Source organism: Argopecten irradians, chromosome 6, assembly GCF_041381155.1.
Source record: "Argopecten irradians isolate NY chromosome 6, Ai_NY, whole genome shotgun sequence".
NCBI lineage: Eukaryota > Metazoa > Mollusca > Bivalvia > Pectinida > Pectinidae > Argopecten > Argopecten irradians.
The window spans coordinates 7,920,881-7,937,107 of NC_091139.1; the positions used below are offsets into that span (position 1 = coordinate 7,920,881).

A 16,227-nucleotide genomic window follows, 5' to 3' on the forward strand; every position below is an offset into this window, starting at 1 on the left:
TTCCTCTTTTAACCAAATTCAATTTAATTTAAAATTCCTCTTATACCGTCATACACAATATCGTTATGATAAAAATGCTACAAATATGTCTTTAATATTCTCCTCATTGTCATAGCCATGCCAACATCAATACCCTATTCGGTTATTAAAACAATTATATGTTTTTTTGTTTTATATCAAATTGCCATGTTGACATTAAAGTATCACTACAGTTCAGGAACACTATTAATTAAAAGTTTCTTAAACATTAATATATCGATAACATAAGATAATAAAACATAAGACACGCAATATATGTCAACGGCGAATGCTCTTTTACGGCTCTACAAAATCAGCAATATTTCTTTTTACATATCCATATTAAAAACCAAAAGCTGTTTCGGAAAGGTAGTGGGGCTTTAGAGAGCATTCTTAACAATACATAAGAACGAACCATCTTATATCAAACCAATGCAATATTCACCGCACAATAATCGTATAGTAATGTTTGCAATTTTTGCTAAGCCATTAAAAGAGGAAGATTATTATCCAGGATGACAGGTACTTTGGTAAAGTTGAAACAAGAATTGAAGATGGAAGAGAAGAAGAGAAAATAAAACAAAAAGGAAGTAAGCCTAAGAGGTTCCCTGTAGCCGAATACCTGTATCAGCCCTACGCCACTTTCCTAAGATTTCCAGAGATTGTACGTCAGTAGGTAAGGAAACAGTTAGTACAATGTGAAAGCCGAAGGACATTCTGATAATAACATAGTGCTATCTACAATAGTGGAGCGATATTATCCTGGATCATTCCCTGTGATTATTCTGTACATTTATGATAATCTATTTATTTTGCAATGCGTACGTAATGTACATTTTTAATTAAAAATGCTTTTAAGTTTGGAAGTCGAGGACGACCTTCTAAAAACCAGAGGAGGATGTAGCAGGATCATTGTAATTTTTTTGTTTAGTAATTTTCGAATCAACTGAAAAGAAACTGGCGATCAATTGATTATGTAATAAAACAAATATTTCATGAGTTACTGTGGTCTAGTTCATAGTATTTACACTTCGGTAGTGGTGGTGTCGCATAAAGACAACAAACTAAAATTAGCAATTCAGTACTTTTATTAAGATGTATGAATCTTAATTACAAAAGCAACTAGCTGCACGAATATTTCTTCTCGGCGTCCATTGCGGGCACAAATCAATTGTGACGTCATTATCTTGTGCGAGAAGCTCACGTTGTTTTCTCCGCAAAGTATGACGTTACACTCTCAAATAATTGACGTCACAATCAAAACCAAAGCAAGTAAAACATGTTGATCGATAAAAGATATTTAAAATCGCAGCACATATATGAATCACGAAATCTTATAAAATGAAATAGTATATAGAACATTTAAAATGAAAATAAAAGTCACTTTACACAATTATATATAAAATATACATGCATAATTTATGTTGATTCATTTAAAGTCGTATGATGTACAAAAGAAGTGTACATTTGGGCAGGGTGAAGTTTATGATTATTTTATTAGTACCATGTGTATGGAAGGTAATGACTCTTTATTTTAGTGAAACAGACGATTAGTATGAAACATCATTATCTATAATAATATAATGAAGCTAATACTGATATCTAAATTACATCTTGATATTCAATAATAGAGTTTATTTGTTTACCTTGTTTATGTTTATAATGTTCCTGATTAAGTTTTTCACCGACATTGTCAAAAATGCTGTTGGCAAATATCTGTATATCAAATGCAGTTACTTTACTCGTGTAGCAATGTCGAATGTAACACATTTATAGATTTATTTATTTTAACCTTTAATATATGCCTTTGTGTCGGAATACATCTAGATAGATTTATTTTATTTATTTCGCCCTCTTGAAAATAACTCTTGGCAGAGAAACAATTCTAGATGTATTGTTACTCAGCATACCACCATTGTATAGTGGTGCGATGGTTAATTTATTTTGTATCTTGTGTTCATTTTCTTTAAACAAAAATAGAACATATCAACTACTATCATAATGTAATAATAACAGTGACAAAATGTACACCCACCATCAATGATCGTTCTAAAAGGAAGATGGTATAGAACACAATGATAAACTTGTTTGAAGTTGTCTGCTAAATACAATATCATGCAGTAATAAATGTCATATCAAGACATTAACATCACTAACATTCTATATAATACCAGTAGCAATAAACATTGACCTGCCAAGATAAAGTTCCAAATTTACCGACAGATACGCAGTTTTAAAATCCAATATCTTTTCGTAATTAGGAATTCTCAAAGAAAGTATCACAAATTTCTGGATAGTGATACCAATGAAAAAATCATTGGATTATTTATATCCTACAATGGAGACATACGGTGAGTCAAATTTATCAAGTTGTAGTAGAAACTCAGATATTTAATATGATGTATAATTATTACGGATAGCACATATATATTTTTACTGATATAAAATTCCAATATGGAGCAATGCTAAATATGTATCTAGAAACCAGTTATATACATATTGGCGAAGACGATATATCACAACAGTATAATTTTTGTAATGACAAAAAATATATTTTTATCACATAATCCGCCTGATACCCAGTGATTTCGCCCGTGTAATATTGTTGGATATGTCACTAGTGTTATATAACCTGGAGCGATTTTCATTGGCTGGGAATTCATTGTGACGTCAGACAGAAACAAAAAAAAAGACGTCAGGAAAAATGAAAGGACGTCAGGATTACGAAGACGGCAGGACAAAATGACGGATTTTCGAAATACACCAGACGTTATATTCTTTGTTATTAAAAGGTATCTTAATTTTGTGATCATTTCATGAGATTTTATGAAACTCGTCTCGAAGTTTAAATTTTTGCTCGTCCAGGCTCGCTTAGGTTCATAGATAATAACAATAAAAAGAAGACGATACGTACATACTTCTTAATGTGTATACATTAAATTTATACTTAAAATTAGACAAAGGATGATGTATATTACAAATAGCACTTACTTATTATGACGCAAATGGGATATGTACTACGTATATATATATATAAGACCGGCTAACACTAAACAGTCCTTGCGTAGAAACGTTCTTTGTTTTCGTGAATGTTGTGGAATCATGAAAATAATAATAAAAAAACGGAGTTAGTTTTATTCATTATTGGAATCGCTATTTCGTGGCTAAACACGAATATTTTTACCAACAGAATATATTTATCACGACAAACAACGAAAATAAATTCGCGCAAATAAATCATTTTAAACAGTAGTTTGAGATTTTTTGTAAAATATACTGGGGATTGAATTAACTATGTCATACTTTCAAAGTAAAATATTTTGTTAAATCCACAACATTAAGTACCAGGATTTCGACAGCATGAGCCTAAAATTTAAACTCGTCTGCTTACAATGAAAACAAAATTATTTAGCTAGCCTAGGTAATGTATTGAGAAATGAACTATTTGGGGCAGCATGGCTAAATTTTGAAAATTATTCATGTCTAAAAACAAACACTGTAAAATGTTTTCACAAGCAAAATGAACGCTACTTTTCACAGCTGTTTGATCTATCAGTTCATGACTCCACTTTGACATGCAAATATAATCTGGTATGACCCAATAGCAGACACGTTAATCCTTTAAAGGGAGCGTTTTACCAAAGTGGATATACATGACATAAATCAAATTCACATATTTTCTCATTTAATCTTGGATACCGTCGTAGACGTTTTGGACGTTGCCCACTTTCATCATATCTAATCCCTCGTAGCTACGGTTTTCAGAACTGCCACCTTAAATAAGGTAGAAAAACAATATTTAAACATAATTTTAATCTGAAAAATGCATTATCATTAGATAAATTTAATGAACAATTTAGTGAAGACGAAGCTTCATAAAGCATGCAATATTTATGATTTTTTTCAATTTAATTCCTTTGTTTATTGAATTTCTGTTGTTTGGAAGCAAAACAGCATATAACAAAATTCAGACCATGTTTATTTCCAATGTCATTTATATTCACATTATCTTAACAACGAACGTCTCTTACAGTGAATGTCATATACAGGTCTAATAATGCATGTGGTATTTATGATGACATTCAATTAAAAATTATTCCTTTGTTCATTTGATTTATGTTGTTTGGAATTAAAACAGCATATAACACAATTAAGACCATGTTTATTTCCATTATCCTAACAACGAACTCTCTTACAGTGAATACCATAAATAGGTGTCCTGGAGTTCGTGGCATTTTATAAGCGCGTTTAATATAAATATACGTATCAGTTGGTCTTTTCCTGAAGTAAAAGCTAAAGACTTACGACTTTGCTGTATTCCAAACGTTTCTGGTGGGTCATTAGGCGATTTTGTCTTCCTTCTAAAGTATGATGTTTAAACAAAATAAACATAAACATAAAAAAATAGTTGTTAGCAAGCACATTTTTATGATTTTTCTTTTTCGTAATGCGAAATAATCAAACAAGACGATCTAAGGAAATGTAAAAGGAATTATCTATTCACCTAACATATTAAACATAAAAAAAAATATTTACACAAAATTAATCATATTCTGTCCTCATGAAATATTTTCAACCAGACAAAGGTTTTATGCAACACGTATCCAATATATCGTCATAATAAAATTATGGTATATGATCAACGTTAGTTACATATATTCTTTTACTCAAAGAAATTATCTAAGGACATTCATTATCAATGGATACGTTACTTAAATGATATTTACTTACGCATGTCGTAGAAAAAGCACAATCAAGCAGATATTGAAACAAACAGAAATTCCAAGGAAAGCTCCAAGAACAGCGTAACCCGTATACCATCCGATGTTCTGAAGAAAAGAACATATTTTACCAAATATATGACAACCTCCTTGTTCCGTCTAATATGCTATTTTTATATTATTTTGTAAATACATTTATTCAGAGCTTTGACATTGATTTCATGTGAATTACTTTTAAGCACCGATTTGTGGGTAAAAAGTATACAACTCAAACTTACCGAACAAATGTTGTTGCCTGTTTGCTTTTCTGATAATGGTACTAGATAAACAAAAATAAGACTAGATCGAATGAAAAAATCAAATAAAAACTTTATTCAATCGTTAATTAGTTGTCAAGTACATGCCCATCCATGTGCCTAATTCTGACTTCATAAATTTAATTGATTATATTTTCACTTCTCAGTGTCTAGTTTGATTTATTCTTCCTAAAGTACAATTGTGATTGGATCAATATTAATGTTCCTGACATTTGCTACTCTGATTACTGACTATATTGAATAATTTACACCGGTTTGGTCGTCATGATATTGATGAAAAATTCATCGAACGAGACACAAATAAGAAACATAATTAGAGAACTATGGATAAGAGTCAATAAACATTGTATGTATTGACAAAACTAATGAATATGCATATAAAACCAGTCTTACTCAGGCACTGGCCATCTAGTATGCTGCAAATGTTATTTCCACAATTATCTGGACATGCCTGATCACAGACATTACCGTAAAAGCCGGTAATGCATTCTACAATAGGAAAAGAACAAACATTATGTAATTTATTAAAACGAGGCATGATCAATTCGCCAATAGTCGGTTCAAGTTAAAGAGATATATTATCATGGTGTAATTAGTAGAACTACATGGTCCGGTCATGGTAGAATTCAGCCGTTAGACGACGTAGATGGCTTCCCTACGTAGGCTATACTATACACTGAATTTTACGCGCAACAACAATAATCAAAATGGATAATTTCATCAATTTTGACAACATTTGAAATTTGTATTACAGGGATTCAAAGTATCAAATTAATACTATATGTCTCCATGTATTTATATTGATGAAAGCATGCATGGTTTACAAAAACTCAAATTCAATTGAAAGATTAGAAGATGAAAGATTTAAGATTAAATTGTAGATTTAACACTTACTGGAGTGTTTGGCGGCTTCTTTATAGCTAAATTGAGTGTTATATCTTGTATTGATTTGTGTAATATTTAAGGACAAATGCAGTACAGGTCTCATCAGTATCAAAAACATAATAACCCAAATACGCGTTTATTTATGCATTAATTACATAAAGGATTATTATATATAGCAACGGTTTACATGTAAAATGATGTCAAGTAAATACCCTTAGAAGGCCCATGGTATATTTTAATTGGCTCTAATATTGACTAGATAGAAACTGCTAATTTTGAAATCATGAAATGCATGTTTTGCCTAAAGGACAAATAACTGTTCCATTTTACCTGTACACAGGCCGCTGTCCTTGTTACACGTGCTGTTCTCACAGTTTCCGGGACATTGCTGGTCACAGTGGTTCCCAAAGAAGCCAAAATCACATTCTGATGAAAGCAAATGTATGTGTATCTTCAATATCGTTAAATATTTTATTTACCTGTACACACCCCACTGTCCTTGTGACATGGCTGGTCACAGTGGTTCCCAAAGACGCCAATATCACATTCTAGGGAAAAAGTTAGTAGATACCTAGATTCCATAGAAGTACGTCGATATCATAGCATTCATTTATATACTCGAAACAGTTTCCAGGACGTTAATACCTAAGATTGGTACATCTAGAATGACAATATATGTTTTATCGATATACGGATTTGTAATCTGAAGTAAATAACTTTTTTTACAGGACATTAATACATAAATATCTAAGCGACATGTGACTCACGTCTGCATGTCTATAATATATATCAACTGATTTAACAGTTAAAAAGGTAAAAATAAATATCAAAATAATGGAACAATAAGTTAACAATTTAAATTAAATTATATGCATTAAAATAGCAATGAAGACAAACATCACTACTTTCCTTAGGTAAGCAGACGTTATCAAAGGACGCTTATGTAGACAGTTGTGATAGTAATTCACTTGCAAGCTGAAGACCACTGACCAGTGAGACGAGTAGTAAATGCCATTTGTCAATATTTTGTGTCAATTCCTTATGTAAATCTTACGTGTTATACTTTGTAATCAGTTAGGGACTAGAGCTAGGACATGACAGCACGGGCCGGTTTTCGGATACTACGGAAATCGCCTACCGAATTCTACATGTATGAAGTAATATTCAATGAATTCATATTTGGAAAAGCATTTATCATCTTCTAATTTCATACTTTTAATCGAGATATAGCACAACGACGTCATCCCCGTTGTGACAACGGAGATGATGTCGTTTTGATATATTCCGATTTCATGCGCAACAAGCTCCATTAAACATTATTGCAGCTACGTTTCGTAGGCTTTAAAATTTGATTGCATCATACCTGTTAGTGACCATTGGCCATACTACAAATTAAATGTCTGATTCTTATAGTGGTTTAGTTGGGAGTACAAAGTCCGCAAAGCGAATCATTAATGACACCATGTATCAATCCGAGCGATTGTGTTAGCTATTCAGTTAGGAAAATCTTACAGGAGTCCGGCCCGGTTATTGGTATACACACAGACATGCTTACGCATATAGAAATACGATCAGGAAATGCAACAGAACCGTTTCAAAATTAACAATAACCTTTGATTTGACATTATGTTTGGTCTACTTTTCATAGTTTGTTTCAAAGTTTGATTGCGTCAAAATAAGTACGGTAAAAGTACATGCCATACCTGCGCACTGACCATTGACCTTGTTACAGACATTGTTTTTACAGTTAGATGGACAGTTCTGGTCACAATGGTAACTATAGAAACCGACGTCACACTCTGGAAAATAAGTGAAAAATAATCATGTGTTATGAATATAATATTATCTAATTGATGAGATAAAAATCAAATTTATAACTTACAATTACAGTCATTCATATTCGTAAATTTAAATTTCTTCTTCTTATAGCGTTTTGTTTTGGAGTACAACTCTGCGAAGCATCATCATCCATATCATGTATCCATTCGATAATTTATCCAGTTACTGTAAGATTCAAAATAAGATTGGATGAACACAATTGGGTTTAGTTCTATTTAAAATTATTTAAAAAAATCTCCTTCATAAATTGACAGTGTAACAGAGGTCAATTTTCGAAAAATAAAAGTAAATAAAAACGACCAAATTAACCCCCCCCCCAAAAAAAACCCCGAAAGATGGTTCTAGAAGAAGAATTTGTAATAAGTAACACATCCTAATGAGACCAGTTGCAGATCAGATAAGCCGAGAAATTGTTATTTTAAACTGTGAAAATTACACGATGAATTTATTTGAAGGGTTCGCTTAACTGCTGTATATTTTTTTTCACTTCCGCGCCAAGTATATACAAAGACTATATCTTTGTTGGAACACATCTGGTAGTTTCCGTGTACATTTTTTGTACAAGGTTCAGAATTCAATGCAATCAAGCATTGAAATAAAACAGTCTCATAATTTAACCTTTTCCGTAGTATTGACCGTTGGTACAGTTAGTGAATTTAAAACGTAAAAAGTATTCAAAACTTTAAATAATATATTATAATAGGGTTATAATATTTGACGTTAAAGTACTACGCTTTCTTGCCATCCTTATTGTATCCAATCATATGTTGATGTATTACCAATGTTAATGTTGTTTTCGTAGGCTAAAAATAATACATCATTTATGCAGTAAGCATAATTACATAAACCACGTATATGAGAACTACTTACGGTTACAGTTCCCCGACGTTTGATCACACGTGTTAGTACTACAGCCAGTCGGACATGGTGTACAGGTAGGTCCGTAGTATCCATCATAACAGTCTAACAAAGAAAAGTATATCATATCAGACGATTAGTCTTTTTAAAAGCAAAATTTATAGTAATAGTAGAGTGGCATAGAGAAAAAATCATGCATTTTTTATACAAGCATGGGACTTTGGAAATTTGGCATGCGAGTAGTCTAGAATCCCAAAACAATATTTAAACCGGGAGCCATTGCAAAATGTACCTACTTCCGGTTTTTTTTCAAGTTGGCCGCCATTTTCATAGGTAAAACTTAACAAAGTAATGAAATAATATGCTGTAAGTCTTAATAATAACATGAAACTTGGCATGTTAGTAGCGAGGACTACCAAAATAATATTAAAAGCGGGGGCCATTGAAAAAAATAACTACTTCCGGTAATTCCAGAATGGCGCAATTTTCGTAGGTAAAATAAAATAATGAAATAACATACTGCACATCTCAATAAAAACATGAAACTTGGCATGTTAGTAGCGATGCCTACCAAAATAATATTACAAGCGAGAGCTTATGAAAAATATACCTACTTTCGAAAATTCCAAGATGGCCGCCAATCGAATAGGTATCACTATGAGAAGTATTGGAAAATACGCCGAACATTTTGATAAACGCATTAAACTAAGTTTTAAATCGGGAGCCATCACAACATCCGGTTGTTTTTCAAGATTTCCGTAGGCGGAACTAAGAGAAATAACGAAATAACAGACTCGCCTTTTGATAAAATCATAAAATTTGGCATGTAAGTAGCTAAGAAATTCAAAATAAGATTTAAATCGGGAGTTACTGAAAAAGTACCTTCTTCTGGTAATTTCAAAATGGCCGCCTAATTTAAAGTTGAACAGTACTAGTACAGTAGTCATGAAAAAAACATAATTTGTATAACATGGTATTTTTATGTATAAGTTTTATAAGAGATACAACTTACATATTTGGGTAAAATATATTCGTTATTTTATCCCATTTCCGGTATTTCTAAAATGGCGACTATGTAAAAATGTAAGAAATCTGGATACAAATAAATGTTGAAGTATTGATACGTTTACGGTATTTGAATTTTTGTTCGCATTTCAAGTAACAATAGTAAATTAAATATAATAGATACCACAGAATAAATTAATACATAAAAAAACATCCATTTCCGGTCGCTTCCTAATAGTACTGGCTGGTAATATCGAAAGGTCACAGTACATTTAAAATCATACATATGTTCATAATGTATTCATTGAAGAGGTTGGACAGAACTTTAACAACTTTGAAATGAGTATGATGGTAAATTAAAAATCATTCATTTTCAATATTCATTTGCAATAATTATCTTACAGGAAATTATTCCGTTTTTGCATATAACAGAGTTAGATACCTTACGGGTAGGCATCAATTTTTCGTGTCGTTTTCTCCGAAAAAGATGACGTAACGGTCGAAAACACTTGACATCGCAATCAATACCTACTCGGACGGACAGGTAATTCTGTAATATGCAAACACAGAATACTTACTAAAATCAAACAAAGAAAATAACAACATTTGACATAACCGAAAGTGCTTTTAGCAGCTTAATTATATTTTGTAAAGCAATGTGCTTGGTTTCACAATACTTTATTCTGTATAGTCCTACACCTTGTTAAGCTAAGTCAGTTTGCCATTAAGTTTTGCTTTATTGTATTTCCTTGTGTAAATACAGTTTGTTATTAAATCATTGATATTGAAAAATCGGAAGTGCATGTTGTTTTGTAAAATTGAAGACAGAATGTTGTTTTTCTTGATTTTCTTACTTCTATCAATATCATTTTTACATGTAGCTACGTGACGAATTGAAAATAAAAAAATATTCCAAATTATGAATGAGCTTCCCTGATTCCCTGAATTTGACTATTTAAATGATATATATTAACAATTAAACCGGAAGTACACGCACAATACACTTGATATACATGCTTATCATATATGTGTATACTATGCTTCATTTCCAATCAATGTATCAATCATCTTTCAAAACAATATCCTCAAAAACAAAATATTTACATGCTGTTGTACTTTCATTCTACCCTTTTTTGACCATGGTGATGGCCATTTTCGAAGTAGGTATTTTTTTTCGGTTGCTCCCGATTTAAATCTTATTTTGATTGTCTTCGCTACTAACATGCCAATTTTTATGTTTTTATCAAAAATTGCAATCTATTATTGCATAACTTCTCCGAGTATTGCTTACAGAAAAGCTACATTTGTAGCTAGTTCTGCCTACGGAAATAAACGTTATCTTGAATTATACCGGAAATAGGTAATTTTTTCAGTGGCTCAAATTTCAAATCTTATTTTGATTGTTTTGGCTACTCAAATGCAAATTTTCATATTTTTATCAAAACGTGCAGCGTGTTATTTCGTTATTCGCGAATTTTCGCCTTCAAAAATGGCGGCCATCTTGAAAAATGCCGAAAGCAGGTACCCTTTTAAATGGCTTCCTGTATAATTCCTATTTTTGTTGTCTAAGCTTCTCGCATACCAACTTTCATGCTTTCAAGTGGCGACCATCTTGAAAAATACCGGAAGTAGGCACTTTTTGCTCCCGCCTTAATTCTGTTTTAAAAAGTCATAACTACTTGCATGCTAAGTTTACTGCTTGTATCATAAAAATGCACGATTTCCCAATTTTTTGGCTATATGCCGCTCTACTATAAGCATACCAACTCAATACGAATACTTATTTGTCGTTCGCAGTTTCAATCACACACATACTCTCATTTAAAGAGATAACTATATAATTTCTTAGTCATTTTTGTATACAATTATGTGTTATAGTTATCTGGCCGGTACTTCGCCTGTTTCAGTATCGATGTTTATCTGAGTTTGTGATTCGACTTGAAACAGAGATATCAAAAGATTTCCTATATAAACTTATTCGTTTGAGCTTACCAGAAATTCATATACTTATTGTTGATGCAAAAATTATTAAAATAATTTATAGAAAACCATTAGTAAGGACTTAGTTCTCTTACCTTAAACTTCTCCATAACAAGTTTCAATAAAGAAAACATGTCTTGCAGATTTTTCATAAACGATTTTTAAGAAATGGTTACCAATAATGCGGCCATTTTGGGAAAAAAATGCATGCTGTTTATAACATTCCTTTAATCCAAAAAATAAAATTACGTGGGGACGTAATTTCGGTGGTTATAGTAACATAACAAAATGCCCAAAAAATGAAAACCCCTTGAAATAAGATGTGAAAATCAGATGTGAAAAAAATCAAATGTTTTAACACTTTTTAAAAACTTTTCTTAAACTTTCTGCCGTTTTCTTGTTATTACTTAGCTGTGGACAAAATAAGATTCAAGATTACCATACTTTGGACAGATAGTGGCAAACATACTTACAACATTCACCGGATGTTGGAAGACATATGTTACAGTTTAGGCAGTCATCATTACAATGTCCATTTCCAAACTTCCCGTAAGGACAGCCTTAAATAAATTGTGTAAGTGTATTTAGAAAGTTCATGATATTTATTATTACATTCATTTCCAGAAATACAGGAACAAAATATGATAAAACACGAATGAGTCAAGTCAGCGGAACTAGTCAAAATATTCGACTTATCCGATTGTTCGACTTTACAGTGTTTTACTGTTTACGAATACATACTGTCACAAGGTTGGCGTTTTACACACATATTGGTTTAAGATAGGCAATAAATAAATAGCAAGAACTTTTTTTTCTGATTTTCTCCGTGTGTCAGGTTTTTGCCATAACTAGCTTACATATATTTAAAAAAGAAGTGTTTACTAACATGCATATAGCTCTTCCAATATATATTTCCTGGTTTATGTTAATTATAATTGAAAGTTAGGCATCTTGGTATTTGTATTACTGATTTACAATAAAAGTTCATATAGCTCAGCAAAACATTTTAATCTATTAGCTATTAGCATTATTGGTTTTTCTGAGCCATTTTTCTTCTGATACTTCAGATAAAAGGACTGATAAGAGTGACTTTTTATGTATGTAAACAAATGATTTGATAGTATTTGCCCTGCTCTGTACCTGTAGGTATTTTTCTCACTTTTATTGTTAAGTTAATGCATTTGTACATTTGTATTCACTTACCGAACACATAAACTTCACAGAGCTCAAAAACAGCGTCATGATAGTACCAGGATCTGGTTTTAACTGTCCGGTTATTGTAGAGAGTAACATACTGCCCGACACCTACACAAGCTACGTCCTGTGTCGCGCTCATTAATTCTAGTGAAGCAGTGTTGTCCTTGTAACACCGCTCTCCTGATCTCCAGTCGGATGTGTCAGACAGATATATCTCAAACCCCCCCAATCGCGTAAGCGTCAAGTCTTCGTCTGTAAAGAGAAAAGACCAATGCTTAACTCAGATCACTAATATTTGCAATCCATTTTTTGATGTAAATATATTCAATTTAGAAGCTTAAGGTCTTAAATCATTATTGGGAATTAGACCGGAAGAAAGCGTAACATTTACTTTGTGGATAGGACGTACATGAGCAGACGGGGAAATTGTGTTATATCTGTAAAACACTACGGCACTGTCTAAAAGAGAAATGCATTCTAAGGTAATATGGTCAGTACAATTTTATCTTGACAATTGGATTACGAACGAAAGAATTTGACTTAGAATGCAATCATATAAGTATTTTATTACAAACGTATACATTTTTGTAATATGGGTAACACGAAAAAATGGTGAATTTGAAATGATAGTATTTGAATACATACATGATCATCGATCAGTCGAGTGGAATTATTCGCGATGTCCTAATACGTGATAGAGGTACGAGCTTAAATCCTTATCGTTTTAGTCGAAATATTAATAATGTGACAACACTATGTTTTGTCAGTGGATGCAGTTAAATATATTTATGATAAGGATGTATCAGTTACTGTTGATAGATAGATAGATGCTACTACTGATAACTGATTACTTACAAGGTATGTTTATTGTATAAAGATGTGATTAATCGATGTATTGAAGCACATGTTTCTGCTGCAGGGCGCAATCATTATTGATATGATATCTGCGGAGCTAGCCGATAGCTTAGTTTCGTATTTTGCATTACAGTGCTTCTGGTTTTTGCAGACGATGTTTGAACGTGTGATGTAAAGGAAAGTGAGTTATGAGAGTTATATTACATGTGTTACTGTTTATAGTAGATATACAATGTTTTGTATGATTATAGATGTTGGTAAGAGATTATCCAGGGAGTGATCCAGTCATTTCCAGCGAATCCAGCAATCGCTTCACGTGCTTATATACCATAGATGACGTGATCTTTTAAACCAGTCAGTCTGCGTCTGTCTGTGTCTGAGGTCGGTTGTGTTTGTTGTTGTTAGTGTATAGCGATAGACAGAGAGGTAATTTTTTCAGTTCCTGAGCTTGTGATGTTTGTGTATCATGTTACATGTAGTTTATATGTGTGGGGATGGATTTATGGGATTATTCATGTTAATTTTAGGAATTCATTAAGTACTGAAAAGCTTGAAATACTTCGTAAAGATGCATCTGTTAATGTAACGTTAGCTCAGTTGTTATTGGATTAGATTTCTTTATTGATGTGAAGTCTAGATTGTAATGAAGATGCAATAGATAGTTGCAGTGGAATCTTGAGATGGTGAAATATTGCTGAAATTGTTTACCTTTATTTTATGTGTCTTATTAATAAATGTCTCAGTTTGTACCTGTATTTTTGAATCCTGGTTGTTTCTTAGAGGATTTAAGAACTATTCAGGTGAATATATGGTGTAACTAAGTCGTCAATGGTTAGGGTAGTTAGGCAAGAGTCTTCTACCCCTCAAATATTTATGCGGCGGTAGCCACGCTACCACCGGTTATTTTCAAGTCGGTTCAGGATACAGAGTGCTGACCACTTGACCGTCACAATAATATATGTATATAGCTTTTAAATTTAAGAGACTACACTTTTTAAATATATTAGACTAAAAATTACATCACATCAAAATTGAAGAGCTCAGTTGTTATACGATCATGATAAATGATTTTCATATAAATATGATATGGTATTTATATGAAAAACGAAACTAAACATATGTATTACCTAGACTCAATTCGTGCGATTGCCATTCGGGACTATCAGCTATAGCATTGCCTATACGTAATGCCGAAAATGAGATAAAATAGTTTCTCCGACACAAGTAAATTAGATTACAGACGAGTCCATTATTATAAAGGAAAAAACGTAAATAACAATATTGTTGAACATCATTTCATTCGATGTTATGATAGCCAGTTAAGTTTGTACGTCCGTGGACTGTTTTACGATGGCTCCGAATCTCATATGATTTCTGTTCATTTCTCCCTTTTTCCCATCACCATTACATCCTCCATATATCAGTCCGAAAGAGAATAGTGAATCTAGAGATAATGATGCATAGATATAAACCATGTCACAACCACTGTAGTCATGGACACTTGTTTTGACTTACATCAAGTGAAAACTATTTATGTATGAATACTCTCACGTCATTATACATATGTTGAATTTTTATTATGGAACATATGAATATAGATACTAGAGAAAGCAGTTATTCTGTTTAGTGTTTCGATGAGCTTTCCCGTTCCATTGATCAGCAAAGACATTACGACAGCTGAAGGTACAGTTATATGATGTCCATTGTATTAAAAACTGATGTGAAATTAAACACGTATAATCAAGGGATGTGACAATGTATTTCATCAATTAAAATTTGAAGACTTACTTCTGTATATGATTTTCACCCTTTCTATGACGGATTGTTGTCGTAGATCTACCTGCCACCAGACCTCCTTATGGCCCCCGTCTGTATGTGCACAGCAGTCAGAGGCTATTCTCTGTGAGGTACATCCGTCAACGGCTTTAGGAACTGACCCATTTGTTGATTATGTAATGAAACGATGGACACTTTCTTTTAAGAAATAATTGTTATATGGTATTGTGGCTTTACGCGCTCCATTTAAAACTGACTACATTTTTTAACGTATAAGTAAAAACAGTATAACGGGTAGGCATGTTCTGTGATGCTATGCAGAGGATGCAACGGTCGAGAAAATTCATGTATATGTTTACAGTCTAAATACATTTTACTATCATGTTTTGTTCTAATTAATGTAAATAATTATAGTACTTAATGCCATATCAGGGATGAAACATTTTCCGCCAATAAATGTTGAGTCGTCTTTTATGTAAACAGAGCTTGTTGACTATACATGTGTGTGGCAGTAATTAGCAAAACAAGAGTCTAATTTGTTTTTTTTTTTTTCCATTTTCACAAACAAGCAAAACTTTTTATATATAGGATGTCCCAAAAGGTATAGGGTGTCATTATCACAGCGTAGTCTTTCACTACATTTATAAAACGTTCGCATTGGTAGAAGATATGTTATACATTCTTTCCTTTATCAGTTTTTATGTTTATATGCAGTGTACATTTAGACGACTCATCATTTTAAACAAATACATGTATACCCTTTTCACTGACCATGA

General features: G+C 32.2%; 1 protein-coding gene across 1 annotated transcript; it reads right to left on the minus strand.

The window, feature by feature from the left end:
* Nucleotides 1-1,861: 1,861 nt before the first annotated feature.
* Nucleotides 1,862-15,617, minus strand: LOC138326179 (cell death abnormality protein 1-like; the record flags this gene model as incomplete). Its single annotated transcript, XM_069272308.1, has 11 exons — nt 1,862-3,792; nt 4,324-4,379; nt 4,750-4,847; nt 5,018-5,058; nt 5,450-5,545; nt 6,272-6,367; nt 7,645-7,740; nt 8,651-8,743; nt 12,097-12,183; nt 12,827-13,072; nt 15,464-15,617. Coding segments are annotated over 11 exons (1,152 nt in total), but the record flags the coding sequence as incomplete, so codon positions are not given.
* Between the last annotated feature and the right edge of the window lie 610 nt (nt 15,618-16,227).